Source organism: Centruroides sculpturatus, unplaced genomic scaffold (genome assembly GCF_000671375.1).
Source record: "Centruroides sculpturatus isolate CEXI.00-Female unplaced genomic scaffold, Cexi_2.0 scaffold113, whole genome shotgun sequence".
Lineage (NCBI taxonomy): Eukaryota > Metazoa > Arthropoda > Arachnida > Scorpiones > Buthidae > Centruroides > Centruroides sculpturatus.
In genome coordinates, this window is record NW_019385770.1 from 132,268 (window position 1) to 152,117 (window position 19,850).

Sequence of the window (19,850 nt, forward strand, 5' to 3'; positions counted from 1 at the left end):
GAAAAAATTTTAAGACAGATAATGCTTCCATTTTGTTCACCCTGTTTGAAGCTTAATTAATTAATTAATAACACCTACTGCTTTTTGTCAAAAATTTCTGAAATTTTGCAGGAAGGTGTGTTCGTTAGGGGAATTGAAGCTATTAAATTTTTCTGTGTAAGGGTCGAGGGTGTGGGCATATAATGGGTGTTGCGTGTTTTTTAATAGGGTCAGACTTAATGACGATTTTACCCGTTATTACCATTAATAATTTTTTTTTATAAAACTAATCCATACTTTCAAAATTAAGCTTTTTGCCATTTTATAAGTTAAAAATATAAAAAGTTTTTCTTTATAAAATATGATAACAAATGTCGCCACCAAAATTTTAAATGTTGCCGGAAAAGTTAAGCAACTCGTTGCTGGTTTATTGTCCTTTTTTTGTAACAATTCCAGCTTTACTCGGAGATATGTGCTACTTTATGTATCTTATGTTTCATATATTATTAGTATATTCAACCTCACTGATACCAAATACTTCTCACTGTACCACATAATACCCGAAAACGTCTTACTGTTCAATCTACGCTTCGTATTCAAAGAGATTCGGTTTACTATTTTAAGCATTTATTTGTCCTTTCGTATATTAAAAATAATTTCAATTATTAATCTTCTTTAGAACAATGGAGTTTGTATCTGTTCAACATAAACTGGTCATATACATAGAGATGTCGACTTCTGTAATTATAAAAGACAATATTTTGTTTTAAATCCAAATTAGTTGTAGGTAAATTTAACGTAATTTTTCGATTTTTCCTTTCGTATATATCCAGCAATAAATCAATTTTCTGCTCCTTGATGTTGACGCAGTAAATCCTGCCAAATGTAATGAATACATTTGCTATTCTACATTCGCTAAAATTTACAAACTTGCTGAAGACAATTTCTAAACTGCGTGGATCAATTTTTAACAGATGATAATATATTTCTGAAAAAGAATAATTTGTTCCGTACATTGCCCAAAGATAATTCTCCTCTGGAAAAAACAATACAAAAGACAAAAATAGACTTGTTTGAAATAAGTCAGGAGTCACATTTCCTGACGTCAATTCGTTTGTCTCGAAATTGTATTTCGCAAATTTTCTTTCTTGTTTATGTCGACTGAAATAGCTTCTATTGTAAACAGTGCCGAAAAAGCCAATATTTTCATCTAAAGTATAATTCTTGAGAAATTCATATTCGTTTTTTGTATTAAATCTATATTCTGTGACATTGTTATTATTTGTAGAAAAATCTCTTACGAAAATAGTAAATTCCTTTTCGGTTTCCTCTTGAAGTGGATCCATCATTAAAAAGAAAGATTTATTCCTGAGATTCTCTGGTATTTGAAATGTTTGTAGATTTTCAATTTTCTCAAATACACAATCTGAAAATAAAAAAATGTCATTTATTTAATGCATACTGTCATTCGAATTTTTATAATACTATCGTTACAAATTATCCGAAAAAAAACAGTTATGACGCTTAACATTACGTTTTATAAGCAACGTTAGACTAGTTCGCAATGGATTTTTGTTAGTGAGCATAAAGCATTTCTATATACTACTATAAATATTAGAATTATAAAGCAAACACATCATCGCTATGTAAAATTTTAAATAACTTTGTATATAATATTGTAAAACAATTGAACGTGCTGATACATAAAAAATATTCTGAAAGTAAAATTTCACAACATTCATATACTTTCCCTTTTCATTACATTCCCGTCTGTTATATACTGTATAACAGAGGGAAAGTTTGAGAATCGGTCAAAAATTGACCCCAACGTTTTACATTTTTAGACTTAAGACACCTTGCAACGTCGAGAAATGCAAAAAAGTTTGGGGTAATTTCTGTATTCATGGGAAATAATGGAAGTTGTATGTATTTTCAGTAGGATCTGACTTAGTGACGATTTTACTCGACAATTTACTCGACTTAAAAAATTCACCTCTACTCTCAAAACTAATTCTTACTAATTTATTACCTTTTAATGGAACGTTTTCTATCGGTCGTTCAAAATCGCCTCGCTCTCCTTTCTGTCCCTTTTCTCCTGTAACAAATCAATTTTTTAATATGTATAAACTACATAAAACTGTACACGTAGCACGTTACAGGACACTACNTCATGAGAATCCAATTAATCTAATTTACCTTTAATACCAGGTATTCCATCATCTCCGTTTAATCCTGGTATACCAGCAATTCCAGGAAAACCTTCACAAAAACCATGGTATTATAGACAATATAATAAAAATAGCCGTTTTCTATCGGTCGTTCAAAATCGCCTCGCTCTCCTTTCTGTCCCTTTTCTCCTGTAACAAATCAATTTTTTAATATGTATAAACTACATAAAACTGTACACGTAGCACGTTACAGGACACTACATTTTGGTTCAATAGCACAGTTAGTGCTATTGAACCAAAATGTAGTGTTAATTGAAGACACCAGACAATGAAATTCTAATACTTCCAGATATAAAATACTGTCCCAATTTTTGAAATTTTTAAATTAAATGAAATGGTTGAAAGCTTTCTGTACAATTACGACAATACATCATTTTGGTGTAATTAAATGTATAAAGCGAAAGGAAGTTGGGTTTTGGGTAACTACCATATTTTGCCTAATCTAACATTAGAAGGCAATCTTCTACTAGACAACAGTAGAGGGTATAGCGGCTAAGCACTGTAAGTATATGTAGCCAGATGTTAAAGTGGATTGTCAATAGGAGATACTGAATTTCGTTAGAGCTAAAGGATTGGGCTGAATTGGGATGATGGTGAAACTGACATTTAGAAGTGTCCAGATTTACACCGATGAATGCCAAGTAGGTGCCACGTGCTGCGTTTTTTTTTTTTAATATAGTTTTAGTGTATAGTGATTAACCAGATTGTACGAAGAAGCGTCGTTTTCCAGGAAGTACTGGTGGCCTGTTCGGGAGGTGTCCCAGTAGATCCTACAACATCCGGATCTGGAGCCAGTAACGGTTTACTCTCATTGTCATTGTCGCTGCAGGTTTGAGCGCCAGGTACCACAAAAAGGTTGGTACCGAAGATAAGAATTAGGGTACTGAAGACGAAAAACTTGAGGAATGTGTTGAACATTGGTTCCGAGAACACAATGGCTCTTTCGAACCAGTCAAGGGATCATTTCTAACGGAAACGGTTGAACCTCCAGCCAGTTACATAATAAACCGTGTACTGCAACAATCAATGTCACACTGACAAAAAAGCTAAACTCAAAGCTCAGTAGTTAGATGAGCCTACTTTTTCGTGCCTGAAGTTGGCCCAACTCCTGTAAGTTGTAATTGGCTATTGACGCAAATATCGACCCGACACGAAAATTTATAATCTTTATGGCGTACCTCTGTTTCACAGAAGTTTGCGCCTCTATTAGTTCTTACTTTTTGTCAATTAATTTCTTAGTGAACGCTTCTGAAATATACATTAAATTATAAATACAGTAAATAAAAGAAAAAAACTAGTCAAGTTTAAAAATGTGGAAGCAATTTAAAATACAACAATAAATTGCCAATAAATTAAATATCAACTTATTGTATTAAATGTCAAAATACAACATTGAACACTGAATATTTTTCATTTTTAACATTTAAAAAATATTTTACAGATTCTTTATTTCTTTTATATCTTATAAAATATAGTATATCCTTCTTGAAATCACAAACACTTTCTTTTTGTTTTTTTTTTAACCACCAGTTCACATAATATTCTTGAGACCGGACTTTCCATTGGGACTTCTCCTTTTTGCTTGTATGGCTAGACATTAAAAGTGTAACATGATTCATAACATACCAGACTAGCCAGCTCTATCACCTCATTGTAATGAAGAAAATCCGAATTCTTGCTGAGCATAAATTTTAAAAATACTTCCATGCAGGATTCGTTTTAATAGANCACTGACTATTTTTCATTCTTAACATTTAAAAATTATTTTACAGTTTCTTTATTTCTTCTATATCTTATAAAATATAGTATATCCTTCTTGAAATCACAAACACTTTCTTTTTGTTTTTTTTTTAACCACCAGTTCACATAATATTCTTGAGACCGGACTTTCCATTGGGACTTCTCCTTTTTGCTTGTATGGCTAGACATTAAAAGTGTAACATGATTCATAACATACCAGACTAGCCAGCTCTATCACCTCATTGTAATGAAGAAAATCCGAATTCTTGCTGAGCATAAATTTTAAAAATACTTCCATGCAGGATTCGTTTTAATAGAATATAAGCTTTTATAGTTTAATTCGGTCCTTATCTCATCGTAAATTAACATTAGATTTTGTGTCTCTTTAACCACAACTCCGGGATACTGTGCCACCAATGGACTGTTCTCGAGCTGAGAGGTGAAAAATTTATATAACCGTTTTTACAAGATAAAATTTGGTCCTCACTTTTCTACTGTAAGATTTAGATCTTTACCTTCCTTGTGGGTTTTGGCAAACGCAAATAACCTAGGAATTCCAGGCCTTGGAGTCCTGACAACTTCTAAGGTAAGGTAACACAGTAAATAATGAGTCTTGTACTTTTAAGTTTCTTCACTCTTTTATCGATGTTCTCGATAGTTTTTGTATCAACCCGTTCGCACTCTCTTTTTATAAATGTAATCCTCCAAAGCTAAATATGTTATAAGTCTGTCTTCTGATGTTAGCCAACGTCTTGCTTTTGTCTGCCCTTGTTGCAACCAAATCGTTTTATTTTAGCCAATGTTTTGTAAGTTTAATGTCCATGTTTGTGCTGTTTCCTTTCCTATAACCTCATGGCCTTTAACGACTGTTTTCCATCTGAGGTATTCTTTTTCTAATGAATGGATCCCAGCGATCTTTCTTTCGATTTCTTGAATCGAGGTTTCCCAAGAATTTGAATTTTCCAAGACAAAGTTTTGCCTTCTTTCAAAGCCTTTTTGATCTTTGTCGGAACCTCTATTTAGTCCCAAAGAATGATGCTGAAAAGTAGTCCTTAGCTAATCTTGTTGTTACTTTTTTATTGATCCATTTATTTTTCTAATATATCTTTTTCTTAAATTCCTATGAACTGGATCTGTCAGCCCAACTATTCCTTTGTTGATTTCTACTAGCTTTTCCGAATCATCATTGTATACATTATCTTCATTTAAAAAATAATATGTTAAAAGACACAAGCAACTTATTTTACAACGAACAATCATAAGTATCCAATTAATCAATTTACCTTTAATTTCAGGTATTCCATCATCTCCGTTTAAACCTGGTATACCAGCAATTCCAGGAAAACCTTCACAAAACAATGGTATTATAAATAGACAATATAATAAAAATAGCTACATTAATTTTCTTATTTTTAACCTGGAAGTCCTTGTTTTTCTCTTTCACCTTACAACAAATAATAAAAAAAAATTATATAAATGAAATGTTAAAAGATATGTGCAAATTCATTTTTCAATATAAAATTATGGGATTCGTATATTTCTATTTACCTTTAATACCAGGTGTTCCATCGTCTCCCTTTCGTCCTGGTATGCCATCACGTCAGGAAAACGTATATGTAACCATGACATTGTGAATAAACGATATAATGCAACTATCTAAATTTTATATTAATTACTTTAATTTATTTACCCTTTAGACCTGGAATTCCTGGAAATCCTGGTTCTCCTTTTTCACCTCACCAAACATAAATGAAACGTAGAAAAATAGATATGTTCATTAAATTTTTCAATATAAAATTATGAGATTCGTATGTTAATACAGCATTTACCTTTAATGCCATCGTTTCCCTTTGCTTTTAAAAAAGGTTAATAAAACCATTATTTCGTGAATAGACAATACTGTATAATAAAAGTACCTATATCCATATTTTATATTAATTATTTTAATATATTTACCCGTTTGACCTGAAATTCCCGGTGGCCCAATTGGACCTTGTTCGCCTTGTTTTCCGGGTATTCCTTCAGTTCCTTTTTCTCCTCCAATGCCTTCTTTTCCCGGGATTTCTTGATTTCCTCTCTCACCTTTCATCATAAATTTTGTAAATATATTATTTAATACATTAAGATTATTTTATTTTAATAGTTAATTTAGGTAAAAGTGAAATAAATTGAAGTAATTCATGTATAATTTTAAATATACAGGGTCGTTCATATGGAAATAGTTGTAATAATAAATTAAATTTAAGAGCATAACAAAAACTATTCAGCGATTATTTATTGTGACATGGCCACAATGCCAGGCTTAAATTTGTGATCATAGTATTATTCATTTTACTCCCTCGAGTATTTTATTATAAATTTATAATAATTTAAAGTAAATTTTTCAAAATAAAAATTACTTTTTTAATTCAGTTGTTAATATCAAAGTCACTTTTGAAACTTCGCTTACAACGAAGTATTTATACAAAAAAAGAAACATTACTTGGGTCAATACTTTTGTTTTTTTTATGTGAGTTGCGAAAGGGAAATTCTTTATTTACCTTTATCTCCTTTATTTCCTTTCAGTCCAGATTCACCTTTTTGTCCTTTTTCTCCAACTAAAACTGATTTCGATTGAAATCAAACAAGATATTTAAATCGTATTACTTTTTCATTTAAATAATTAATTAATTAAAAAATACCTCCGTGTCCTGGACTATTTTCATGAACTAAACCAATAGTTTTTCGGACGAACGTCTCAAGAGATGATAGCTAAATTTATATTTAAAATTTTTTTTAATTACATCAAACTCTGATCAGTTAAGGATGTTAAATGTTTAAATTGCTTATTGTGTACCTATACTTAAAGTATTTATTAAAAGCAGTGCTCATTCAACCAGAAAAAATAGATATTATAAATTGATTAAGAAATATATTATGATAGAATTACTTTGATGCAGTAATTTCCGGTTGTTTGGTGTGTACCGTGTTCTTCTCTCCATTGTTCCTCAACCAAGATTTCGCATTCTTCTTGGCTTTCGTTCAAACTACGTCTTTTTCTGAATTTCTGTTCTCGGATTTTCTCTAATTTCGTTAATTTCTCTTTTAATTTCCAGACTTCTTGTTTATAATATCGAATTTCTCGTGTAATGAAAGCTAATTAATAAATATAAAACAAAATTATAACAGAAAAATGGCAATAGAAAATCAAATAAATAATAGATAAACAAAAACGAAAATAAACGTATTGGTACAACGTACTTATTTTTGTTATTAAATGAATTAGTTTGCATCGGGTTCTAAGTTATTTTAATCCGTGAGTTTAATTATATTATATTATATAATTCAAAATTTTATTTTCCTATTATGCTTATGATGTTGTATGTTTTGGTACAAACCCCTGACTGATTATATAATTGCTTAAGTGTTAGACATAAATCTCCTAACTCATGGATCGTGTATCGAATGGTTAAGATGTCGGACTATTGAAGTATTTTCGTACTGTTGCTGGCTTTTTTATAAAACAATTTCACTAAAAAGTGCATTTCAGCGAGGTCATGGCTACTTCAATTAATCGGCAGTATTACATACGACAATGCAAATGCTGATGCAGTTTGATACTTAAAATATCGTCTATAGCATATACGCATACAAAGATAAGGAAAATATCTTTAATAAAATAAATCTCTTTTTACGGTACAATTAAATGAATTGCATTTATAGCATCCTAAATTTTAAAGTAAATTAAAATTCTCCATACATATGTATAGGGTTGTATGGGTTATATGCAAAAATTTAATGTTATAGCAGTAAAGTAATTTCGATAGGAACATAAAATATTGTATTTATAATATTCGTAAAGCGAGTAAAATATTATTCAATACTTACCTGGTAATTTTTCACAATTATTTTGGCATAAGGCATTCACTGCAACGGAAAGTGTCCGAAAATCATTTGTCTGAAAAATTACATAAATGCGAATATATGTAATTTAAATTCTAATTAAAATATATTTGTAAATTCTCATAGTATCAATAATATCTGTAAAATGTTTCTGTTTATATTGACACTGGTCAAAATACAATGCAGAAAATATATCACTTACTCTGACATTTTCACCAGTCGGACATTTAATATCAATACCCGAGTGGACATTGTTATCGAAGTAACATTCTAATTTCTTTCCGGACAATTTGCCTGTCTGTTGTAAGTCCACTTCGTGATAATGCCGGATATAAAAAGAATAAAGTAAAATACCAAGAGCAGCAAGTTGTAAGAAAATCAAAGTGTACACAATCTTGAAATGGCGATTGAAATTTTTCTGACAATTTTCGTGCATGATTACGAATATTGCTGTAAAGAAATTGAGAGTAATTTTAAAACATAAAACAATAAATTAGATACAATAAATGTGTTTGAAATTATTAGGATTTGAATTAATAATATATTTAAAACCATAGTATAATTGACAAAATTCCAAGCATTATTTCAATTCAGAACAAGCGAAGATTAGACCTACACTAATGCACTAAAGATCTAAATGCTGCTGTCAATGCACTAGAAAATGGAATGGCAATAAGAATTTAGGTTAGGTAGAATTTAGGTTAGGCAGAATTTAGGTTAGGCAATAAGCAGCTATATGAAATTTATTTGGTTTTGTGTAAAATGTGCTGAAGCAGATATTATATAATGGTAAATCTTACTGATGTCGAAAGTAGTACTTAGTAGTCTTTTGTACTATAGTTGTACATAAGACTAGTAGAAACCACTACAGAAAGAAAGATTTTTTGAAACCTACAACAGATTTTGAAGGATCTTTTAAAATTTAAGCCCAGAAGAGGCAGTGATGTTCTTATATGCATACAGTATTTATGTTTTGTCGTTAAAACAGTTTTGCTTCGAAATATTCAGTAACAAGACACCTGAAGCATTTCATGCATCACTAAAAAATTTTCAGCAAGGAGCCGTCCATAAATTACGTAAGGTATTTTGAGGTGAATGGGGGTGAAGGATTTTTTACGATTTATTACTAAGGGGGAAGGGTTAATAGATCTCGTCTTACGTAATATTCTTATTTTTATTTTTTTTATCTCATTGAGTGGTGGAGTTTTGAATTTGGCTTCGATTTGGCCGTTTCTATTAAGAACGCTCGTTGTACTAACGCCATCTCGTGTGACGTGATAAAATAATAACGCTAGCAGACTCACTTTTTATCATGGAAGAAAGACCGTGTAATAAAAAAAGAGAGTGAGAGAGAAATTTATATCTCTTTTTTTTTATTAGAATAAGTGCACCAGTTCTATGGGTGTATAACACTAAGAATACGTAAACCAAAATACATGATAAAAAGTTAACATAAAATTAGTATTCGTCTTTCAGTGAAAATTAAAATGTAATACTAGAAATTAGAAATTATAGCCTTTACTTCCATATATTTTGAACATAATTGTAAAAAGCATCAAACAGTGGCTTCTGAACAAGCATGTCGAGTGGACATGGCCAACTGAAACCAAGCGTAAAGATTTTTAATTTCAGTATAAGTTTAACTTCATTGTAAATTGGACAATGATAGATCATATGGTCGACGTTGTGTAGGTTTTCTGTAGAGCGAAAGCAAGAAGCAGTTTCTGCCCGGTTATACATCGCCAGGTAAATTCTAAAATTACCATGCTTATTAAGTAGTTGGGCAGTAGCAAACGTTAAATCTTTAAGTGGCGATGAAAACTTGCATTTAACACTAGGAAAGTATAGTCTTGTTATTCTACGAGTTTTACTGCTCAACCCTTGTTGATTCCCCTTTTACATAGCATTGTCTTGAATATAATTTTTAAGGCTACTACGTGAGAGAGGGATGTGAGTGTAGTCCAAGTCCTTTGCAGCTGACTTAGCCTCAAAGTCGGCTTTTTCATTATCTAGTATGCTTGTATGTCCAGGAACAAATATAAAAGTCATCTTATTTACAAATGTTTAATATGGTGCTGAATATACGTAATTTTATCGCTATTGCAATTAAGAATTAATAGAGCTTTTAGGACAGACTGAGAATCACTGTAAATGTTGATACACAGTAAATGTTTGTTTGGTAGTTAAGTGTCCCATTGAACAGCTTGGTAGACAGCATTTTCTTCAGCTTGATATGTGGGGGGTATCTGTACCTTCTAACATATATTGGGCATAATATGTTAGTTCGGAGGAAGATACAGTTGCTGGAGCCAACACAAAGGGAGCTTTTGGACCCATCTGTGTATATATTAATGTCTGCATGGTTATCCACGGAGGAAGCAGATGACACTAAATGTACCCTGGGAATGACCTTGTTTACAAGATAATGATCAGACATAGTAGGGTAATTGCAATGCGGTAGCGTATAAACAGCCGTAGATAGGAGTAGAGACCGTTATTGAGCCCTGATGTTTGTAGTTCTAGTGTAGTAGTTCAGAATATTTTCTACAGTACGTAGTGGCATAGGAAGGAGCTCTGAAAGTATCAGATGCATTAGTAGAAACAGTTCTGCAGCACTTTGAAATTCTAACGGCAAACTGTGTTTGAAGAGAGAGTAATATACTTGCTACTAAATTTTTACTAGTTACATGACACGAGCTAGAGGCCGCATTAAGTAGTATTGGTTGTATTGCTTCATTGTATAGAGTTTTTCAAGTTTTATGATTTAGTCCCCAGGTGGACCTAGCACATTTTAGCAGCATGTAGTTCATTTTCTTGGCCTTAGGCAAGGTCAGTCGATATTCAATATGGCAATAGAATATGGCAAAAATCAATATGGTAACAGAATATGGTTTCTCTTTATTCTCTTAATTTATTTTGTATGTCGTTTCTGTTTATACGTGCACTAGCTACTCCAGCTGTCAAAGTTTTTTTGCCTCTTTCTGTGAATATTAAAATTTATATAAAAATAAATATTATGACGTCGATTAATGATAATAATAATAAAAAAATTGTTAATAATTAAAAAATAAAGTTCTTAAAATAAATTGTTTATTCGAATTCATTAAATTTTTACATTTTGAAATTTGTTCACATAAAGTCTTTTATAAATAATAGTACATATTAATTAACTAATTAATAACTATATATTTTAAACCTAAGGATTTAAGGTTTCATAATAAAAATTCTTTGTTAAAATCTTTCTATAAAACATGCTTAAATATTACGTAAGATAGGGAAGGGGAGTGGGATCTAGAATAGCCGAAATCGTCCTTACGTAATTTATGGACGGACCCCAAAAAGAAATATTAGATAGATTGTGACATGGTCACAACTACGGACTGCAATTCTTACTCGTATTTTAATTTATTTCATTTAAAATGTATGTTATTTACTTGAAATTAATAATTACTCGCCCCTGTACATCATACTTTTTTTAACGATGAAACGATGATACGTGCCGGTCATCTATCTAACACTTGTCGGGAAAACGTTTTGGAATTAATATAATATCACTTATTTTTTTCCATGGGAAATTATTGTACAGTTATTCCGAGCTTCCTACTTTTATCGTTTCCATATCTGCTCTCGCTTCCATGTATCTATCAATAACACTATTCTTGAGATTAAGGAAAAACAGACGAAAGTTGGCATACACATAACAGTTGGGATTTATAGGACTACAATTTTTTTTTAAACTGCAGGACAAAAATTGTTATCTGCCAGCATAGAACTAGAAAATTTTATGAATTTCGTAAATCTGACATCGTGCTCAAGTAATTGTTTACACATAATATAAAATGCACCTTCAATCGACTTTCTGCTTCTCAGTTTTGGATGGCATGTGAGGCGGCAGAGTGGTCAATGGAACATTGGGTCAATGGTATGCTTGCCTTAATTTTCATACGTTAGGGCATTTGTCAAATAATTCAGCAGCTATATCAGCACTCTCCTTATACAGTAGAGCCTCGATTATCCGACTCAATTGGGGACTGGGGTTGGTTAGATAATTGAAAACTCGGATGACCGAAAAGTATGAAAAAATCCATTATTAGTGTAGTATATTATTATATCCCAACGGTGGGCAACCCCCGGCCCGCGGGCCAGCTACGGCCCGCGAAAAGTTTCTATCCGGCCCGCGAGATGTTTAGAAGAAATTATAAATAAATATATTTCGATATAATTCGTCTAGTTTAAATTGAATATTATTTTCTGAAGTGTTGCAGCAGCAATGACAGGAAAAAATAAAGGAGTCATTTCCTTATTCAAACAAAAAATGGGAGTACAGAATTTTTCTAAATTATTTATATCTCATCGCATCATCCATCAAGAAAATCTATATGCTAAAGCTATGCAATTAGAAAATGTAATGTCTGTCGTATCCAACTACATAGTGCTGTTTTTATTGTGTTTAAAGTCACTTAGATTTTACAAATAGATGAGCCATTCACAGCCCGGCACACGCATTTGTAAAATCTAAGTGACTCCTACAACATGGAATTCATATAAAACGGAATAATCAACAGTGTTGTAGGGGGGATCGACTGTAGTAATTAATTTCTTTTTATTTATTTATTTCATATTTGCAGACTAAACGTTTACAGGTCACAAGGTGTCAATTAACTACTATGGCCCGCGGAAAAACGTAAAATTTATTCTGGCCCATGTTATAAAAAAGGTTGCCCACCCTTGTTATATCCCATATAATTAGTATATTAGTATATCGCCATTAACCTACTTTTCGTTGAATTTTCATCGATGTTAAGCCTAACAAAAATTTTTTAAAATAATAATTGCCGCTATTGTATCGTTAAAAATTAGAAAATTAAGCCTCGTTTAAATACCGGCTCCCTTTCATGGTCGAATGATGTTGCCAGCTAAAACACGTAAAAATAATATTAAAGTAGCCAAGACATAGCCAAATATTGTAGCACCACATCACTAGCGGACATTTGAAATTTGCAAACTAGGACGATCGGTTAACCGAGGTGTCGGTTAATCGGGGGTCGGATAATCGAGGCTCTACTGTATGCACATTTCCTTACGGAAACATCATTAATTTGAATAAATGAAGAAGTTACTCTAGGGGTTATGACTTTTAACGACAGAAGAAGTAGATGGAGATATTTTTCAAACATTTTAGAAGTGATAGCCAATGTACTGTTTATCACATTTGCAACAAAGAACAAAATGGTATAAAGTCAAGCGAGGTCTGATGGTGAGTGATGTAATTCTACCATCTACCCTAAAAAATAATTAGGCTTTTTCAAAGCAACACTTGCTAGGGTGACAGAACTGTTTCCAGCAGAAGATAGCAGAGTTTGTGTTGTCTAACTAAAAACTTCAACAACTGTTTTGAAGGGACCAATTAATAATCTTTGTTTTTCGCCATGTAATGATATTAATTTTATTTAATAGAATTCATGGCGTTTAATTTCCGTTTGATGCTTATTTAATTTAGGTTATCTCTTATTATTTAACATTTTGCGATTACACATAGAAATATTCTCTTGTCTGGTACTATTCTGTTAAAGCACTTAATGATATATTTAGTAATGTTTTAGTATTTTTCATGAACTAGAGTTTACCAAGTGTCCCTTAGTTAGTTTTTTGCGTTTTTATGATTCGATAACCATAAAATTTGCACAGACAAACAGCTACGGCAAAAAGCACTTTTGGATATAGAAAGAAAAAAAAATTATTTCAAAAAATGTTTAAGCTTGTAACCCAAACATTCTTTGGCATCCGCTAACGATCAAATCTTACTTAGATTTTTCGTATTGTATAACAAATCAACCGACGCTTCCATAATCTAATTTCAATTCCATAGTAATTGGAACATAAGATAAAAGTTTTTTTCTGGAGACATCCAGATGTTTTTTACAAGTAAGGGAAATCAGGAAGAAAAAAACACTTAAGATAATAGAGAGAATGCGACCGCAACCTCTCTATTAAGTGTTGAAAGACAGAAAAGTATGCAAACAGATTTTGAAATATCAAGAATGTTATTTTTAACTGCTCGATAACGTAATATTTCTTTGAAACTATTAAAGATTAAAGAGTTCGATTGCCACTTATAATATGACAAGTATACATTTTCATTCGCTAAGCCCGGGACAGGACAGAAGTATTATAGATACTTTTATTTTCATTACTTCAGAATAATCAACGATAAAATACATTGTTCGAAAGTTTAATTTGCTTTATGTGAATATTATTTACTAAAAGTGGTTATATCATACAGTACCACACGCTGTAGAAATATTTAAGACATCAAAATGAACAACAGCAAACACGAACCTAAAACAACATCGAACGACAATTCAGAGTGATTAATTTTTCTTCGTTCTTTTTAATACGTGGTACATATCCTGTATGATAAGTCCTGTATTTGTCGAGTTTGAGATTTAAGAAATACGAAGATAAGACAGCAGTGTTTTTATCTAAACTGACCTTTTCTCGAAAGGGATGCACGATGACGAAACGTTTGGTAGGTCACCAAACAAATATTATTTAAATATATTATACTTCTATTAACTTTGCACGGTACCTTCTTGTGACCTAAGACGTGTTACACTAATAGACACAATTTTTCTTCTCTCAGTGTAACAACTACTAATTCACAATAGGGTACAAAGTCAACAGAAGTATAATATAAGTAATTAAGGACAAGGACGAATTAAATATCATGTATTATAAACAAACCGATGTTTGAAAATTACTTAGGTTATAATTGAAAGATTATGTACAAACATTTTTTTTAGAAAGAGGAAATAAATCACTACTAGGTATACAGGAAAGTTAGTTAATATTTATAAAATTGAAATAAAATAAATAGATAAAATGATTAATTTTAAATTCCTTTAATTCAGATGAACTTAATAAATTACTTTTTAAAATTGACAATTTTTTAAGTTAAAATAACGCAAAATTAGTTTAAAAACAGCATAAAACGAGCAATTACTTATTGTGGCATCGTCACAATGCCGGGCTGCAATTTTAATTTATTTAATTTAAAGTATTTGCTCTCCACCTCAAATTACTAGTGACTTGTCCATGTACAGTACATTATAGTTTTCCTTACTAATGGAGTCGTACCGGTCATTTATCTAATACTTGTTGGAGTAAACATTACTTTAGATTTGGAACCGTAGCTTTAAATGTACGATAACAATATTTAAACCTTTACTAATGAATTTGTAATGCTTACCTTCAAAGATAAATCTCTGGTCGAGAAATTGAGTGCGGAGTAATTATACTTTATCAATAGTATTGGAAGACTTTATATTGGTTACGTGTCGAAATTCGTGTTGCCAGACAGTATATTCAAGAACAAAGGTTATTTAGAACTGCGCATATACATTGGTAATTAATACAAATGCATCAACACTAAACGAGTTGATATGACTTTGTTTATTTCTACTAACATTCATCGTCTATCGTGTTTGATATTACAGAGAAAACTCTAACCTCTGAAATACTTCATACGAATTGTTTAAATTAAAAAAAATCATGCAAAAAATGCGAAAATAATTGTTTTTATTCGATAATAAATTGTTTCTATTTGTACAACAAATTGTATAAACTATGTGGAAAGTATGTTCTCGATAATATCGTGTTTATAGCAAAAATTATTGGGCTATAATTTGAAAAAAAAAAATGTAGATTTATTAAATTCCGATAGTCATCTAACTGTTTGTTGTCTGCCTCTCTTTATTCGAAATCGTGAAGTTAGTTAGTTAGATAAAAGTGGAGTACAGATTGGAAAGATCAATGACAGGAAGCCTAGATTAACTATATAAATCTTCTAGTTTAAACTAGAGGTCATATTAGAATACGAAATACAGAGTAACGGAAAAATTTCGTCGCTATCTGTTACTCATGATGTAATAAATCGTTAAACGTTACACGAGATGTATGCTTACGTATATGCCGAAATATACACCCTTTTCAGTATTTGCAGAAAACAGATTAGCATTTTTAGAAGTCCATCAACTAGTCTATTAATGGATGTGAATATCAAAAAATTGCTAGGTACGTTTAATAATGGCAAATTTCAGCATACGGATGTAAGAATACTGTACTTTAAACCAGATATCTACTTAAATTTATTTTATAAAATTATCGTTCTTATATAATATAAAATAAAATAGAACATTATTGTGCATTTTATTATAACCTATTGTGTATAAAAAGTAAATAAAACAATCTACAACTGCCTGCATTTAAAAAGTGTTTTTAGATTTTTCATATGTATTAATTATTTCAGGAACACAAGTTTATCAAAAACACATTTTTGGCATGAAACATATTTGATTTTTTCTTGTATAAGCTCAGTCATTTCTCATGTAATATTTATTCGAATATCTATAGATAATTGTCAATCCACTGTTTTTTACCGAATTGTAAAGTTTTATAATTAGGAGTTTTATAATTTATGTAAATGTACATTTCCATAAACGGAAATAGAATGAAATTAAAATACAAGTAATAACCAGTTGTAAGCTCTGTAAACAATAATATTACGACAAAGATACACACAGATAGTAGTACATTGTTTTTACAATTTAATTTTTATTGTCTCATTTCTTAATTACAGCCTATTGACGATGTTGTACGAGTAACAAATAGTACTGTATTATAATTCGATATATTTTTAATAATATAACCGTAAAAAGCACTAAATTAATATTACTTTATTAAACCAATTGTTAATTTAAAGGTTTCTCTATACATAAATACAATGAAATGAAATTGTTAATTAGGAGTTAAATTCACACTTCATTCGCCATTCTATATCGACGAAGAAATTTTCTCTTATTATACTATTACTAGTGTTATGACACGTTAGATTTGTAATAGAATTGAATTCACATTGTCACAACTTAAAGTGTAAAATTTATGATATAACTTATTTGATAATGAGTGAATGACTATACTTATGTTATTAATGCACATTACTTTTAGCAGAAATCAAGAAATTATGCATACTGACTAACAATAGTTGTATAAGTAACAGCTACACTAACAATAGTCAAGATCAGGGTTCGATTTATTTTAAAAGCATTGCAAGCTGAAAACGAAAACAATTCCTCAAGGCATTTAAATGAAATATTAAGCATTAAAGACACTATTCAATTTTATAATACTCAGTTCGTTGGTATTTCGTATCATATTAAACACGCTGTACTTGAGTGATTGACATGATCAGTTTAGGGGTTACCATACTGAGAAAAATAATGTAAATTTACATTGCATATACTTATTACAAATGTGGTTAAATATATACGTGCAAAACAGAATATTAAATATCTAGAAAAGTTTCTTAATACAAAATATAAAATTGCAATACTTCGTGTAAACTACGTGTATACTATTATAACTTAGTGTATGAAAGTGTTTACACATTTACTATTATAAACGTTTTTACTTTTTTGCAGTTATATTTAACAGAGGAAAAATATGGCGATCGGTTAAAAGTAACCCATTCCCACTTTTGGACTCAGGGGTCTTTGAAACGTCAAAAAATTCAAAAAATATTCGAGGGTTTTTCTCTATGTACAGACGTTAGAGTTTTTGGGGAGTTCGATTTTGTTTACCCTTTTTAAAGCTTAATAACTCCTGTGCTTTTTGTGATAGATAATAAAAAGAATGAAGAGATAAAGGGAAAGTGTGTATCTGCAGTGGGGTCAGATTTAATGAAGATTTTACTCGTGATTCGCCCTTACAGTTTTTTTTTTTTTATAAAACCCATTCCTACACTGACAATTAAGCTTTTTTCATTTTCTAATAGTTAAAAATATAAAAAAATGTTTCTTAATAAAATATCATAACTTTCACGCCACTAAATGTTACCGTGAACTGTAAATGTTACCGTGTTCTGTAACTTGAAAGGTTATCGCTGTTCGTGCCTGACCAATACAATGGCTACGTAAAGTTTTCTGTGGTTCTTTTACATTGTAACACCTCAGTTTTGCTGAGAAACTGAGTAATACTTTAGCTGAGTTTCTCAGTTAAAGTATTTCTCAAAAAAGTATTTGGAAGTCCTCTTGAGAAATATTTCACATTCGTAGATGGTCCATGTGTTGTATTGCCTTTCCTCATCAATCCGCAATAATATTTTTATTTTCGATGCGATAACTACTGAATAATTTTTTGCATTTCTCAAAATTTAAACCAAATTAATAATTTAACATTGAAAATCAGAAAATACCCAACACTCTTTCAAAATCGAATGTGATCAAATGTACTATAAATATTTTTATATGAAGTTTTACTGTAATATTAAACGTATTTGTATTTAATATAAGTTTATTTTATATTTTCCTTATTTAAAAAGTTCTATTTAATGTTTAAAGAAGAAATTCTTATANTTACTTTGATGCAATAATTTCCAGTTGGTTCGTGTGTACTGTGTTCTACTCTCCATTCTTCTTCGAGCAAGATTTCGCATCCTTCTTGGCTTTCGTTCAAACTACGTTTTTTTCTAAATTTCTGTTCTCGGATTTTTTCCAATTTCGTTAATTTCTCTTTTAATTTCCAGACTTCTTGTTTATAATATCGAATTTCTCGTGTAATGAAAGCTAGTTAATCAATGTAAAACAATATTATAACGTAGAAGTGGCAATAGAAAATGAAATCAATAATAAATAAACAACAAACGAGAATAGAAGTTTTGGTAAAACGTACTCACTTTTGTTATTAACAGTTGCAAATACAAAAAATAAGTTTACTTCCACATAAAATACAATAATAGAAGATTGCATACAGACTGCAATAATTATGCACCCTTTTTCACATATATATGAAATTCTTCTGCGTATATTCGTTACTATATTAAAGTGTGAAAACTTTAACATTATATATATATATACATTTGTACTTTTTTTATACTTTCATATAAACCTTTAATTAGTTTGCATCGGGTTTTAAGTTATTTTAATCCATGCGTTTGATTATATTCCATTAAATGATTCAAAATTTCATGTTCCTATTCTGTTTATGATGTTGTATGTTTCTGTACAGACTGATTACTTAATTGCTTAATTGCTTGTTAGAGACGAATCCCCTAACTTCTGGACCGTGTATCGAGTGGTTAAGACGTCGGACTATTGAACTTTTGGACTATTTTCGCACTGTTGCTGGCTTTTTTATAAAACAATTTCACTAAAAAAATGCATTTCAGCGAGGTCATGGCCACTGCAATTAATCAGCAGTAATACATACAACATTTCAGGTTCCGATGCAGTTTTATACTTAAACTATCGTCCATAGCATATATACGCATACATTGATAAGGAAAATGTTAGAATAAAATAAATCCTTTTTCATGGTACAATTTAATGAATTGCGTTTATAGCACTCTAAATTTTAAAGTGAATCAAAACTCTCCATACATATGTAAAGGGTTGTTTATATGCAAAAATGTTATAGCAATAATATAACTTTTATAGAAACATAAAATATTGTATTTTTAATATTCGAAAAGCGAGTAAAATATTATTTAATACATACCTGGTAATTTTTGACAATTATTTTGACATAAGGCATTCACTGCAACGGAAAGTGTCCGAAAATCATTTGCCTAAAACATTAGATAAATGCGAATATATATAATTTAAATTCTAATTGAAATATATTTGTAAATTATCATAGTATCAATGATATCTGTGAAGTGTTTCTGTTTATATTTACACTGGTCAAAATACAATGCAGAAAATATATCACTTACTCTGACATTTTCACCAGTCAGACATTTAATATCAATACCCGAGTGGACATTGTTATCGAAGTAACATTCTAATTTCTTTCCGGACAATTTGCCTGTCTGTTGTAAGTCCACATCGTGATAATGCCGGATATAAAAAGAATAAAGTAAAATACCAAGAGCAGCAAGTTGTAAGAAAATCAAAGTGTACACAATCTTGAGATGGCGATTGAAATTTTTCTGACAATTTTCGTGCATGATTACGAATATAGCTG

General features: G+C 30.5%; 1 protein-coding gene across 6 annotated transcripts; it reads right to left on the reverse strand.

The window, feature by feature from the left end:
• Positions 1-361: 361 nt before the first annotated feature.
• Positions 362-19,850, reverse strand: LOC111641966 (collagen alpha-1(XVII) chain-like). 6 transcript variants are annotated; one of them, XM_023388220.1, is made up of 14 exons: positions 15,079-15,198; positions 8,032-8,279; positions 7,815-7,884; positions 6,877-7,082; positions 6,629-6,698; positions 6,488-6,550; positions 5,904-6,029; positions 5,777-5,800; positions 5,638-5,682; positions 5,496-5,531; positions 5,365-5,391; positions 2,176-2,238; positions 2,009-2,074; positions 364-1,405 (listed from the first exon to the last, which is right to left on the reverse strand). In XM_023388220.1, the coding sequence occupies exons 2-14, from the start codon at positions 8,263-8,265 to the stop codon at positions 645-647; spliced, it is 1,791 nt and encodes a 596-aa protein (XP_023243988.1). In that variant the 5' UTR covers positions 8,266-8,279; positions 15,079-15,198; the 3' UTR covers positions 364-644. The 6 variants fall into 6 exon arrangements, with proteins under 6 accessions (XP_023243989.1, XP_023243988.1, XP_023243987.1 ...); XM_023388219.1 differs by lacking the exon at positions 2,176-2,238 and adding an exon at positions 5,231-5,293; XM_023388221.1 differs by lacking the exons at positions 2,176-2,238; positions 7,815-7,884; positions 8,032-8,279; positions 15,079-15,198 and adding exons at positions 5,231-5,293; positions 19,383-19,452; positions 19,600-19,850 and having other exon boundaries at positions 362-1,405.